At 32.9% G+C, this 14,408-nt stretch overlaps 1 protein-coding gene across 1 annotated transcript in view; it reads left to right on the top strand.

The window, feature by feature from the left end:
* Nucleotides 1-9,800: 9,800 nt before the first annotated feature.
* The window catches only part of LOC108691073 (probable sodium/potassium/calcium exchanger CG1090), a 6,086-nt gene continuing 1,478 nt past the window's right edge, over nucleotides 9,801-14,408 (top strand). Inside the window, exons 1-7 of the mRNA XM_018198708.1 lie at nucleotides 9,801-10,208; nucleotides 12,182-12,413; nucleotides 12,739-12,851; nucleotides 13,093-13,268; nucleotides 13,357-13,583; nucleotides 13,664-13,996; nucleotides 14,158-14,391. Of these exons, the coding sequence (XP_018054197.1) occupies nucleotides 9,801-10,208; nucleotides 12,182-12,413; nucleotides 12,739-12,851; nucleotides 13,093-13,268; nucleotides 13,357-13,583; nucleotides 13,664-13,996; nucleotides 14,158-14,391 (1,723 nt within the window). The remainder of the gene's footprint in view (nucleotides 10,209-12,181; nucleotides 12,414-12,738; nucleotides 12,852-13,092; nucleotides 13,269-13,356; nucleotides 13,584-13,663; nucleotides 13,997-14,157; nucleotides 14,392-14,408) is intronic.

The following is a 14,408-nucleotide window of genomic DNA, read 5'->3' as shown; positions in this document are numbered from 1 at the left end:
TATAAATAAAAATAATAAAAATATTTATTATTTCATTAATGTAAAAATAAATTAAGTTAACTATTAATAATCATTAACTAAAAATATAACGGAAATTAAAATATAATGAAAATTAAAATTTATACAGAAATTCCGAGAGTTACGCCTATTTATCCAAAACTTGATGTCCTGTAACACGTTATGGCGTTGTCAGCTCACGATTCATTCCGCCGACGTCTGTCCTGTTCAAATAGCTGAAGTTACTTGCACGTACGTATACGACAATGCGTGAACATGAGCGTGGAGAACAGTTCCATTATTTATCGGTGGAACTTCCCGGAATACGACACCTTTGGGAAAGTCCGATCGAATCGCGTGCTCCTTCTCTCTCTTTGAGTTTCTATTTTCCTGCCAGGATGAAAGATGTCCGCCACCACGTAAATTTTACACGTCAACGATACGAGAACTTAGATATATATATTTTGGTAATCTCACTGAATTGTGATGTATCATAAGTTATACGATTTGCGCATAAAAATATCATGCAGTACGAAAATATATGATTCAGAAGAAAAAATAGTTTAGAGAGAGATATCTGCGAATACATAACATATTTGTTATATCTAAAGCTTTCTTTATGCAACTTTTTTTTTGTTATTAAATTTTTTATAATAAACATACATTAAGTATTTTCTTTATTTTTTTAACAACTTATATTATATAAAGACATATCATTGAATTTTATTATTTATTAAAGTCATTATGCGTTAGCAAAGAAAAATACCAAAGAAAAATCGGACAAAGTTTTACGTTTTTTTACAACAGACACATCGCTTAAAGTTTCGCATCCGCACAAACAGGCGAATTTATTCTTTTACGTCTTTTACGATATTGCAGGCACTCTTTCGCCACCTTGTTACCATAGCCGTCAATCTCTTCGTCGTGTATGTATATATATATCCCCTTCGATCGTAACCACACGGTTGTACAGTCACCAAATTGCTGAAACAATAGCTACGGGATATACGAAAGAGACGGTTTCTGATAGAAGCTGCTTATCCGAAGATGTAACTCAAATCCGTGTACTGAAATAATAGAACGGGACACTGATCTTATTCCTCCTACGATCCATTTTCTATCTAAAATTGATTTTCAACAATATTAAAATATTATTTTACGTCAATTCAGTTAGTGCTTCATGGTGCAATTTATTTGAAAGTTATATCTATAAAAATAAGAGCCATAACAATATATTATCGCGAATAGTACCTCTTTATTCTTTGAGTAAGTTCATAGGGTTTTCTAGAAATATCCGAAGTATATGTGAAAAAAGAATGTAAAAAAGGAAATCTATGGACTGTAGACAAAATATACGAAGTTATATAAAATCACAGGAAAAAAATATAAAAAATTTGATAGCGGTGTCCAACATGTGGATGATAATCAATAAATCCTTGAAGTTATCGATCCGTAAACATCGCAATATCATATTTCTTATTGGTATTATTTCATATTCTATTTATCATTGAATGAGAGAAGAGCTTGCTCATTTGTATTTGAAAATATTCAGATATTCTTTATCATTTTATAATGGAAATAAAGCGAATCTCGTAATACTAACGTAATCAGCTCCCTTCCATGCATAACGATGCGTAAGAAAAGAAATCGCGGTTACTCATGCGGTTGAACTTGCATGTCTGACTAAATCCGAGCTTTACTACTTCCGTTGTCGGTACAGCATGAAAACGTCATAAAAACTATTGCCTTATTTTTCTCTTCGGTTTATCTGTTTACCTGTGTAACTCTGTTAACATAACATCATAATACAAGCTTGTCAGTTATAAATATAAACAGATAATAGAGAAAACGAATACAAAGATGCGATATAAAGATATCAAAATGACAGAATTTTACTACATGTTTAAGATATATATAAAAAAGTACTAGAAAAATCTTCGAAATAATTAATTGAAATACTTCTATACTTTTAATTAATATTTAAAAAGTGATAGAATGAGAAAAAAGCACTAATTGTTAATTGCCATTTATTGGTCGTTTTAATCAAAGCAATAATTCGAGCACACATATATTCGTTCGCTCGATCAGTTTGATTCTTCCAATTACGAAGATCAGTTTGCGCAATCCACTTTAATCATTATAAATTCCCAATACCATTTATTTACTCCAGCACGTAGGAATTTTCGTCATTGCAATTGACACGCATTCTCAATTATTTATCTCATATTTTGCAACGCTCTGATATACCGAAATCGATTATACACTCCATATATGTATTCGATATGCATAATTGGCACTCCCAAGACACCTTCTGCTAAATTGATGCCGATATTTGACACGTGTAATCTAGCTCTCTCAGCCATTCCATTTACAACATCGATCGAAGATTCGTAAGGCGAGAAGTATTACGTCAAAATAATTATTTACTGACATATTTTTTACAATATATTAGAGAGAAAAAATAGTAAAATGAATATATTATTTTGTTTTGTTTCTATTTTTAAGTTACATTCAAGTCAATGATATTGCAAATGATTTATATAAATATATGTGTATAATTTATTGATTAATTTAACATAAAACATACTTAAAATGATTAAAACAGTTCACAAAATGAGAAAATTGTTTAAATAAAAAGAGACATTGTGATGTAACTATCTAAATGTGATGGAATGCCTGAAAGAGCTAGGGATTTTACACGTGTAAATAGTGGGCATCTCCTATATTTTTACAGAATTTTCTTCGGGTCTATTTGAACTTTTCATAAAATGCAAATAGACTTCAAAGAATCAAATTCTGTAAAAATATAGAAAAAACCGCCCACTTTACCATTACATTAAGATAGTTATAGCATAATGTCTCTTTTTAAATAATTTTTTTGTGAACTATCTTAATAATTTTAAACGTATTTTATATTAAACATGGATTTTTTAATAAATGATTGTTTGTAATATTATGGACTTGAATATAATTAAAAAATAAGAAAATACACAAAAAACAAAATGAGGTCTACTTTACCACTTTTTTCTATGTTGTAAAAGATATTCACATTCAGAAAATCGGTAAATGATATTTTATATATCGTAGTTCTCGTTTTATGAATATATGAAATCTATTTCCATACATGAATCGTCTATACCATGAAGAGAATTTTGAATGTATTGAGATATTATTATCTAAATTTAGAAGTTTCTTTTCATGAACACGTTCTTTTAGTAATATTTTTGCTTTGATCCTGTCTTTGTGAATGTTTACTATTAATATTTCTTTCCTTAAAGACTTTTTGAGATCACCGCCAAAAATTTTTAACAAAAAATAATGTTCTACAATTTTATTTTTCGTTAAAGTCCCGGGCTTACATTATTCACTTGTTAGAGGATCTAATATAAAAATATTGAGTTTACATTTAATTGTGTCCCAGTAAAAATTTAGTTCGTAAGATTTACTTCTTCTCAAAATAGAAGAATAACATTTTAAGCATTAATTACTTTAAGATTACATCTTAAAATATAAATTCGAATTTTAAAATACATTAAATTTGACATTGAAAATTATAAAGAGAAAAACTTTAGTATACTATATAATAGATAAGTATTAATTGTCAACAAAAAGATCTCGTCGTGGCGCCAACTGTTTCGCAATTTCAATATTTACTTAAGAACAAGTTGAAAATCTTTTGTGAGAAATGATGTTAATTATAATAAGAATTTTAAGTCTCATATTACTACCTTTTCCTCTAATATTCACATACGTAAAATTGCTTTTAATCTCATTCATAAATCATTCTTTTAAATTATCCATGTAATCTAATGAAACATAACATACAATATTTATTTAATTAATTAAACTCGCTACTTTCGTATCACATCGACCTCATTATTCATCCTTGATTTATGTTGAATTCTGGCAACCCAGATACGTTTTACAGAGATAATATGCGAGAATATAGCGCGCCGATGTTCGAGTTACGTGTTCGTCCAACATAATCCGCAAAAACTAACCCATTTGTAAGCTGCGAGCTGCTTAGTATGTTATACAAATAATACAAAATATTCATAACTTTTGATAACAACATAAATGACGAAGGGCATAGCAAAAATCTAACGACCAAATAGATATTCAGCCGGTGGTGCTATCATTTATCGTTAACACTTCGTTAACGCGTGGTTCAATCCGTTTACGCGCTTTTAAACCATCAAGCGATACATTACGGGGCCGGGAAAGTGCGCGAGCACTCAAGAAAAGCAGATTGGATGTTCGTAAAATTTATGATGCTGACTCGACGCAAACGGCATAACCGTTTTCCGCCAGACTATCACGCGATCCCACGCGTCGCTCTTCAACCTTTTCACGGATATGACGATCGCGCGGATGTCTTGTTCACGGAAACATCTGTTTCGCACTCAGGATATCTTGAATACGTGCGAAACGAGAATTTATCGTTGTTTTTTTCCCTCTCGACCTGTCCCAACAATATCCCGCGCGTGTCCCATTTTAATACTTATCGTGAATAACAGCTGAATACGGAATCATGCCTGTTCGTTAAGAGCCCTGCTTTTCATTTGTAAATCGCGACGTTTTTTCACCACAATGCTGTCAGATAACAGTCATCCCGAGCAGTGACGTGTACTTTTCGACGACATTTCCCCTCGACTTGAATGAAAAGCGTAACGCAAAAATCTGTGCCATGTATAAACGTGACATGTCGCGTGGGACATGAACGTGCATGTGAGAGAATAGAATTTTATGCTCGCAGTTTCCGAAGAAATTGCGTATTAAAAGTAAAATAGATTTGCTAATTTAAGTCTCGTTATTAAAAGATATTCACTGAATCTAACACTGCATTTCTCGATTATCATTATGCACATTATGCGATATGTCTGCTTATTGAAAGAGATATGAAGTTTATCCGCTCGAGAAATTCTCCTTTATATTCCACAGAAAAATGTTCGTAATACTTTTGTTTCATATATCTCATTACTTCTAACAACGCTTTAAAGAAGAAATTTTGAATTTATTTCCTTTTGTCATTTTCATGTCGATTGTCCCTGGAACGCAAAGAAAAGGATACACACAAAGGGGTACGGCACTATGCCATAAAAATGGCGCTACGAGAAACAGCTATCTAGACTGTTTCAATTCCGCATCCGTTTGACTCTTTATTTTATCAATTGAAACTTTTTTTTCGTGCACGCTGAAGGCTCAAAAAAATTTTTTTACATTTTTGTATCATTTTGCACAAACAAATAGGGTGTGTTTTATATGAAAGGATGTGCTTATTCTCATTCTCTCGTCTCAGAACTTCGCTCGTTTATCAGTCTGCTCGACCCGTTACTCAGTGCGCTCGTAAATCTCACGATTACAGATCGTTGACTGCCGTACACATGGATTTGAAAAATCCCGCTTACAGTTACAAGCCCATCAGCAAAATTACTAAATGCTTATTTAATCTGACAACGCGCGTACATTGTTCCTGCAGTAACACATATTGTACATATTGTACACATTAATAGAAGAGAATGTTTGCGATATGAGTTATTCTGTATTCATTGATAATATACAAAACATTTTGCATTTATTTTTATTTCAATTTATTGCAAATTAAAAAATATATATATAGAGCGACCCATTTTAATCAATCCAGTCAATTTTCTTCAAAATTATTGATGATACGAATAAATACTTTAGAAAAGTGGAACGGGGACATATTTTGATTATATTGTTTTTTCTAGGTGGAAATACCAAAAAGATACAAAGATACCTCTACTTTTTTTAATGGAATTATGTTTTTTTTTATAGATAATTCTTTTAATTACTCTGCATATAAAATTAAGGCAAAAATAAAAAAAAAACTAAAATGGTTTACGAGATATTTTATATTTAATTCTGACATATATTGGCGTGAAATATTAAGTATCGTAAACAATTAATTTTTTTATTATGTTTCCAAAATAAATTTAATATTTAATAAATTTAGTAATTAAAAGACCTTAAATATTAATAAAGCATTTTACATTTAATTAGTTTAAAAAATAAAAAAGGCTTCAAAATTAAAATTAGAAAGAAAAATAAAAAATCCGTTTTCTTGGAAAGAAAATTACTAAAAAGTTAGATTATGCTTATTCTTTTGATTTATTTGGCTGAGACTATGAATTTTTCGACGGGATGTCAAAAAACGTTCTTCGCTCAATTTTAATTTAACTGGAATAAGTCAAGAGCAAACGAACACGCAGAGTTTCGTTACCGCGCACTCGCAGTTAGCAACTGTCTGCACTTGTATGTGTTATCCGGAAACGTCAGCCTCGATTCTACCGCGTTTTCAGAAAGCGAGGTTTAACCACACAGCACGGCAGCTGAAATTTTTCACTAGCTTCTGGTTCCTTCCGCCTTTCAGAGGAAGTAGTAGAAAACAATTGCAAGACCACTTCTCTGGTTCCATTGTCTAACAATGTAATCACTTCATACAGTCAGTAAAATTTATACATATAACTTGTTATACATGTGTATATATATATATGTATATATATATATGTATATATATGTATGTGTGTGTGTGTGTGTGTGTGTGTGTGTGTGTGTGTGTGTGTGTGTGTGTGTGTGTGTATGTGTGTGTATATGTATGTCTTTGATCACTAATGAATTATACTCGTTGCGATTACGTAATGCGACGAATTATCTCCGTGTGCGACACGCAAATGGAAATCCTCTCGAGGGCTCTTGGCTTCATGGGACTCCAGGGCAGTTTTAATTATACTCACGGAAAACGTTAATGTAATGATTTTCCCGTGAATATTTCTCATTTACTTGTATATCTCGCGTAATTTATTGCATATTTATCAATTATATCGCGAATTATATCAAAAATCTCAAATTCGCGATAAAATTAGGACAAATAAAGGATATATTGTACGGAAAAAAATATTTGATTGAATTAACTGGAATTCTAATGGAATTCTAATGGAATTCTAATGGAAAATGATCCAGAATTCTGGTTAAGTCTATTAGATTTCTGATTAAATCTACCAGAATTCTGTTTGAAATAACCAGAATTGTAATAAATTTAATCAGAAATCTAGTAAACTTAATTAGAATTTTGGATCGTTCATTTTCCATCACAATTCTAGTTAATATTATATATAATCCAATCAAATATTTTTCTCTGTATGGCTACTGAAAGTTTCCGACCATTGAGTAATTTTATTGTATTGTTCAATAAACTTTACAAATAGAGATCTTTACAAGTACTTACTTAAGGATGTGTGTAGTATACATATTTAAAAAAATAAAAAATAAAAAAATTATGGAAAGATTTTTCTATATTTAAACACAATATATAAGATAATAAGGCTTCAAAGAAATAAATCATAAAATTAATAAAAATGTGAGCCAATGTAAGCTGACACAAGATAATAGTGTGTGAAATTATATATATTAATGACAATAATGAATAACAATATTTCCCAATTTGGAAACTCTCTTTAGTGTAAAGCAAAAAAATTTTAATAATTATTGAGCATTATGATGCAATAAGTATAATCAAAGTGCGGAAATATATTACATGTTTGAATAATTATCTTTAAATCTTTTTAATAAAACATTGTTATTCATTGTCATTATATGTAATTATAACATATAATGTAATAATAATACAATTATAACATTATAATTTTGTATCGGCTTACATTGATTCATATTTTTATGATTTTTTTTCTATATTATATTTGAAACTAATACAAAAAGTTTCGCAATAATTTTGAATCCGCTATAAATTATTTCAATAAAAAATAAACCTTTTTAAAAAATAATTAAGATAGAATGAGAACATTGTTTTATTTAAACTATAAAATTGTGTTAAATATAAACATTGTCGTGTATAAATATTTGACAGTTTAACAATACAATTTTATAATTTAATTAAATGACGTTATTGAATTGTTTCACACGTATAAAATATTCAATACAGATATAATTCTATATCTGTATAGTATAATAATCATTTTTATACAGTATAAATTTCTAATTCTAGTAATTTTTTTGCAGAGACTATATACCTGATACATTCTTAATATATGCATACATATATTTAAGTTGATTACAAAAATTGAAAAAGATTGACAAAAATTATCATAAAATCACATGTGAATTTCTAACATCCACTATAATACGAGCAATTTCGCATTTGAAAGGTCATGTTTTTATTTCAGTAAAAATGCCGGCAATCATTCGAAAGATTAGAGAAATTGTATCGTGTTATTGGGAATTCGCTTAAGCGCGATCAAAACGAAACGCTTTGGCAGACAGGTTTACTTTTCTTAGAGGGACATAGTTTACGCATGCGAGAGAGACGAGTATCATCGATTAATCCAGTCGCGTTGTATTTAATGACAATACGTGCATACGGACGATAGTTTTGTTACTTAGAGGCCATATGTGTACATCTACACATGGCATATATATGTTTGAACAATACGTGGGTGCCGTGTCATATGACGTCCGTGACGTGATTTCCCTGAGTTGGGACACGCGACATCGATAATCGTAACGAATGTAGCACAGGTGGAACTGTTTCTAAACACAGCCAGATTGGAACTAGCAAACATGCCACTTAAGAAAAACGTCAATAGAGCGGGCTGGAACGATGTAAAGACCCATGGTCGAGATATGAAACGCCGGGATAAAATCGGTTTTAAAGACGGGCGCTTTCGTGCGAGGTTTGCTGTCTGCCGTTTCAAAGACGACAGGATATCACATCACCGAAGGTCGTTCGTATCCTCGTAATGGGTGTGAGCTAACTCGAAATGACTTGATATAAAACTTATGACCGATACGAAATTGCTTCCATTTCCACGTTTGTATATAGAGCTCACTTTTCCCTTATAATTAGTTCGATCTCAGCTCCTCGAACTGTATAAGAAAAAAAAATTAAAAAGAATCTTCTCGATATCGAAGAGACATACTCGAATTATCTCGATTTAAGTTGCTTATTTTTAGGCGAGAAAGAGAAAGAGAGAGAAAAAGAGAGAATCGCTACTTATTTTGCGTCCTGAGATTTATGCCCGGATTCATAGTCAGATCTTGTATTTAAGGCTTCCTTAAATTTATCTTTAGATGCTCAGTAGCCAATGAAATAATTCGTAAAATATCTGAAGATAAATTTAAGGAACCCTTAAATATGAGGCCTGATTATGAACACGAGCATTAATCCTTTCAAGCGCGAGACACATTATTGTATAGTTATACTATTAGACACAGAAATACACGATCTAAAAGCCTTACAATAATAAAGAAATAAATTAAAATTAAATTAAATTAAATTAAATTATTTATTAAATTAAATTAAAAGAAAATAAAAATAAAATAATAATATAAAATTTAAATAAATAAAGGCTTCTCAGATAACAATACAAATGTGATGAAAGAGAAAAGCCAATGTGAATCGACACACGTTATTCGTGTGTAAATATATATTATAATTTAATTAAATACAGACGAACGTTTCAACCCTGAGTCCTCTTCAATGTAATTGAATGTGATGATAGTAGTTTATAGTTTTGCAAAATTAATTAATTGTATAATAATCGAGTTCTCCTTTGTTTCATCATATTTATATTGAAAAATAAAATAAAATAAAAATAACAGAGTATATAGATGTGACAGCGCAGTGTATATATGTAGAGTCTATGTAAAGAGAGGAATCTAAACGAAAAGTGTTTATAAAAGTTGAAAATTTAATAACATAAAGCTAGAGAGAAAGGGATGCTAATCTACAATTACTGAACGTTAATTCGTTTCAGTTGCAGACAATGAGATGCAGGTCGCGTAATCTGCAGGCGCGTCGCAGGAGGTGGCCTTTACGATTGGGCCTCTTCCTGATTTACGTCCTCATGCAATATGTCTCCTCCACGAAAGTTCCTTCTTCAACTGAGACGACAGTAATGCAATCATCGAGTTCTGCGAAATGGACATCGGAGCCACCGGTATCTTCGATCATCTCCACTGAGGAGGAAGAACCGATAGAAGAAGACTCGACGATCGCCGAGGAGGAATCGAGAAAGACAGGTCATACGGAGAGATCTAAAATCGAAACGTCAAAGGATCTTGGACGCGCGAAAACCGAAACGGGCGTGAGAGATCTGTCTAAGGAAACCAAGATTAAGGAAAAGGAAACCGAGACACTATCACCGAAACATGATCAAAACAGCACCACCACGGTGAGTGCCACAATTTAAGTCTCTATCGTGATATACGAACAGTTTTCTTTTTCTTCTTCTTTTGATTAACATTTTTGCAAAACACACTCGATTAGCTGGACGGCTAAATGGAAAATGTAAATTTCACGAAGCGCGTGACGTTTTTCAAATAAGAGAAAGGATCCTATTTTCGGATCTTGATGCTTACATAATAATAATAGTTATATATAGATTTACAAATACATTTTCTATATGCGCTCCAAATGATTTGTCGGATTTGTCGAAACGCGATTATATAAAATGAATCTGGAAATAACATCACAAATTGCATTGATCAATTTAATGTTAGAATAAGCATCTTAAAACTGCAAATAATTTATTGCGAAAAATATCACCTTTTCTTTATAGAACTGAAAAACGTACTGTAAATTTACTTACATATGAATATTATTAAGCACCAAGATCCGTTTCAAAAATAGAATTCTTTCTCTTATTTAATTTATTCTTATCTAATTTTCACTTATTATTGATTAGTTTTTGTAGAAAGTCTAATAAAATGTAATGTAGAACCTGTAATGCACAATAAACTTTATTATATTTCTATCAGCACTTTATCGATAGAAATACAATAAAATAAAAAAAATCTGCGAGATAGAATTTTGACAAATTCTATTTGTCAAATTCTTACCGTCAACATAACGTCGTGTTATGCTCTCAAACTCTGTGAGGGATATGCTTAACATATCGCAATCAATGCTAATCGACAGCTATCTATCGTGATCTCCATTCGATTTTGCCGACGACGTGACAATTCGCTTGTTGCTGGTTTGTATACCCCATAGGTATTCTTGTATTTCGCAGCGCAGATGGATGGATTTCGAGGAAATAAGATTAGAGGTTGTCGCATAGATCAGAATTGAGATATGCGATACACGATGTGTGGTTGCGTAACACTATCAAGCATTATGCATTGTATACTATTGTGGATTAACGTGCATTAACGAGAGTTTTATACTTTTCTTGAGGTTTTATAATTTTCTTCGAAGATACAGCTCGAATTATAAACGCATATTAATTAAGCGAATAAATTACAACTAAGTTACATTAATCCTAGAGTACTACTATGATTTCTTTTGCCTTCTAAAACCACACTGGAGTACAAAAATAAATTTTTTAGCATAACATAGAATGCTTTGTATATGTGTAGAAGGATTCAGTGATAGCTCAATCTTTTCGTTTTTTAATAAAGAAGAGAATGGCGTTAATTAAATTCAATTTGCTTAACGCTATTCTCTTCCTTATTAAAGTTGAAAGTTAGTTCCAATTGTGCAAGGAAAAATTCTGTACCAACTTCATAGTCGAGTCTTATATTTAAGACTGTCTCAAGTACAATCTTAAGTTGTCGTAAGTTCGTCAATCCGAAGATTAGTATCCTGTATTAGCACCTTAAGACATTATTTAGACGGTTTTAAAATAAGAATGGACTATGAGCTTTAGAAAGAGACACTGTCCAACTGCATACCATGTTATCTTTCCATCATGATTGGGTCTCGAACCAAAAATATTGTCTGCTATCTTAGCAGTGTAGTTTGTTGATTTCTTTGAGATTCATTTTTACTCGGGTATAGTAGTCTAAGATTAATAATGAATGATAATGACTTGACTGCTGAAAGAATTTAATCCTCCGAAGCTAACGTCAAAATCTGATAGTTACTAACGCGATGGATCTGTAAGAGATCCATTTAATTTATGTTAACTAAAAGGCATTTTAAATAAATGACCTAATTTGTATAAAAAAAAATTATTAAGTTTACTTTAATAACAATAGTTCAAATTTTTGCGGATGTATTTAATATAAAAAAATATAATTGAGTAAATTCAATAGATCCATTGTTAGCTTCGAAAGAATATAATTGAATGGATTCAATAGGTTCACTTAGTTTCAGAGAATTAATTTGTTTTATTTTTTTTCGTTTTAATGTCGTTTTAAATAGGTTGCTCCAACCACCCAAATGACTACGAGATATCCGTATCCCACGGTGAGACCGCGAAGAACCAACTGTTCGGCGCCCGCTATAGAGCAGTTTCCACGGCCGTTAATGGGCCCCGAAGCCAGGAAACACGGCGGGCTCATAATACACATTCTGGCTGCTATCTATACGTTCCTAGGTCTCGCAATCGTCTGCGACGATTACTTCGTTTCAAGTCTAGATAGGATCTGCGAAGGTAAGGCGAGTGAAAATCGTCCCTCTCCTTCCCTGGCGATCACATTGAAATCAATAATTCCGTAACTCGCGTTGAGTTACAGCGTTACACGTAACTTTGCAAGAGGATTGTATTTCACTGCGGAGATCTACCGCGTGGTTTGTTATTAAAAGTGTTTCGATTCTCGGTTTTTTTTTCATTGGAAGTTACTTTTAGATTTCCGATATGTCCGATTTTGAAATAATTAAAGATATGCGATCCTTGCGATTTTATTTTAAATAATTTATTTTTATATTTATATTATTTATAAGTATTATAAATTCATTATATCTTTTATCTTTATCAGAACTGAGACTGTCTCCCGATGTCGCCGGTGCCACTTTCATGGCAGCAGGCTCTTCTGCGCCCGAATTGGCGACAGTCATCATCGGCGTGTTTTTCGCCAAGGACGACATCGGAGTGAGTATTACGGTCGCCTAATCGCGCCTTGCATGCTTCGCCGCGTTCGTTAAACATCATGAAACGTAAACCACATAAATAACATTACGCAAGCCAATACGCGAGCAAATTATTTGTTTTAATCACAAGGGAAACTATTTTCATTATCGTCACATGAATCTGGCTGACACTCAACAGTAAACCAAACATTCTCGTCTCGTTAGTTAATACAGAAATTGTCAATTAAATGCTTCTGTTTTAGGTCAGCGGCGTAATTGGCAGCGCTGTCTTCAATATAATGTTCGTTATATCGATCTGTGGCCTATGCTCCGCGACAGCCGCAAAGTTGAATTGGTGGCCTCTCTGTCGAGATTGTTTTTTTTACGCCATTTCGATCCTCGTGATGCTCGGTACGATTTACAACGAGTCTATATCTTGGTAAGCATCTTCATATATTCAATTACATTCGATTATACATTCGAAACGTCCAACGTTAAATATTATAGATGAAATAAAAATGTTTCAGGATGGAATCTCTCTTCATGTTAATCATGTACGCAGTTTATTGCGTGGCACTCTCATTCAATGTTAAATTGGAACGTTGGGCGAAATCGTACAATATTCCGTTTCTGCCGAAAGACGATGAACCCGCTGAGGAAAGCGCTTTAGTGAGCTACAGATCCTTACAGGAGGATCGATTATCCTACACTGGTCCTAACTCGCCAGTCACCGAGCAAATGAAGAATCAAGAAGGTAATTGAATAAAAATCTTGCTTATTCATATCTTCCATATATTCTCTAGAGATCTAAATGTATCCTTCATTCTCTTTCAGGAAATGGCATTCAAGAAACGATTGAGCAACAGCAGCAGCAACAACAACAACAGCAGCAGCAACAACAGCCACCGGCACCGAGACAGCCTGAGTATTACAAAGCAAAAGAGCCCGATCCTAACGAAGTATCGCCCCTCGTGATGCCGACGGACGGTAGCAAATGGACCTTGTTCACTTGGGGCCTCGTGTACCCCATCCACTTCATGTGCCGGGCGACAATGCCAGATTGCCGGCAAGAAAAGTGGCGGAGCTGGTATCCCTTCACGTTTTGTATATCGATGATCTGGATCAGTTTCTATAGCTACATAATGGTGTGGATGATCACAATTATAGGTAACACTATCATTTGATCCGCGATTGAATTATGCTTTTAGCAAATATTAGGTATGGGAAAAAGTTCGTGGCGTTTTTCCCATTAGATGGCATTAAAAAAACGCCACGAACTTTTTCCCACATCTAATAGAATTATCTTAGTAAAGTGGTTGATTTTGCAGGCAGTACTCTGGGCATTCCCGACACCGTGATGGGATTGACTTTCGTTGCCGCTGGTGTGAGTGTGCCGGACGCCCTTTCCTCATTGGCGGTCATTAAAGAGGGTCTTGGTGACATGGCGGTCAGTAACGCCGTAGGTAGCAATGTTTTCGACATCCTGGTATGCCTCGGTCTTCCGTGGTTCATACAGACCGCTATGATACAGCCCGGGTCGCATGTTAATGTTACCAGCAGAGGTACATAGATTTATCTA

This window comes from Atta colombica, unplaced genomic scaffold, assembly GCF_001594045.1.
Source record: "Atta colombica isolate Treedump-2 unplaced genomic scaffold, Acol1.0 scaffold383, whole genome shotgun sequence".
Classification (NCBI taxonomy): Eukaryota; Metazoa; Arthropoda; class Insecta; order Hymenoptera; family Formicidae; genus Atta; species Atta colombica.
The sequence above is the reverse complement of the archived record's forward strand: the minus strand, read 5'-3'. Positions and strand labels throughout refer to the sequence as shown.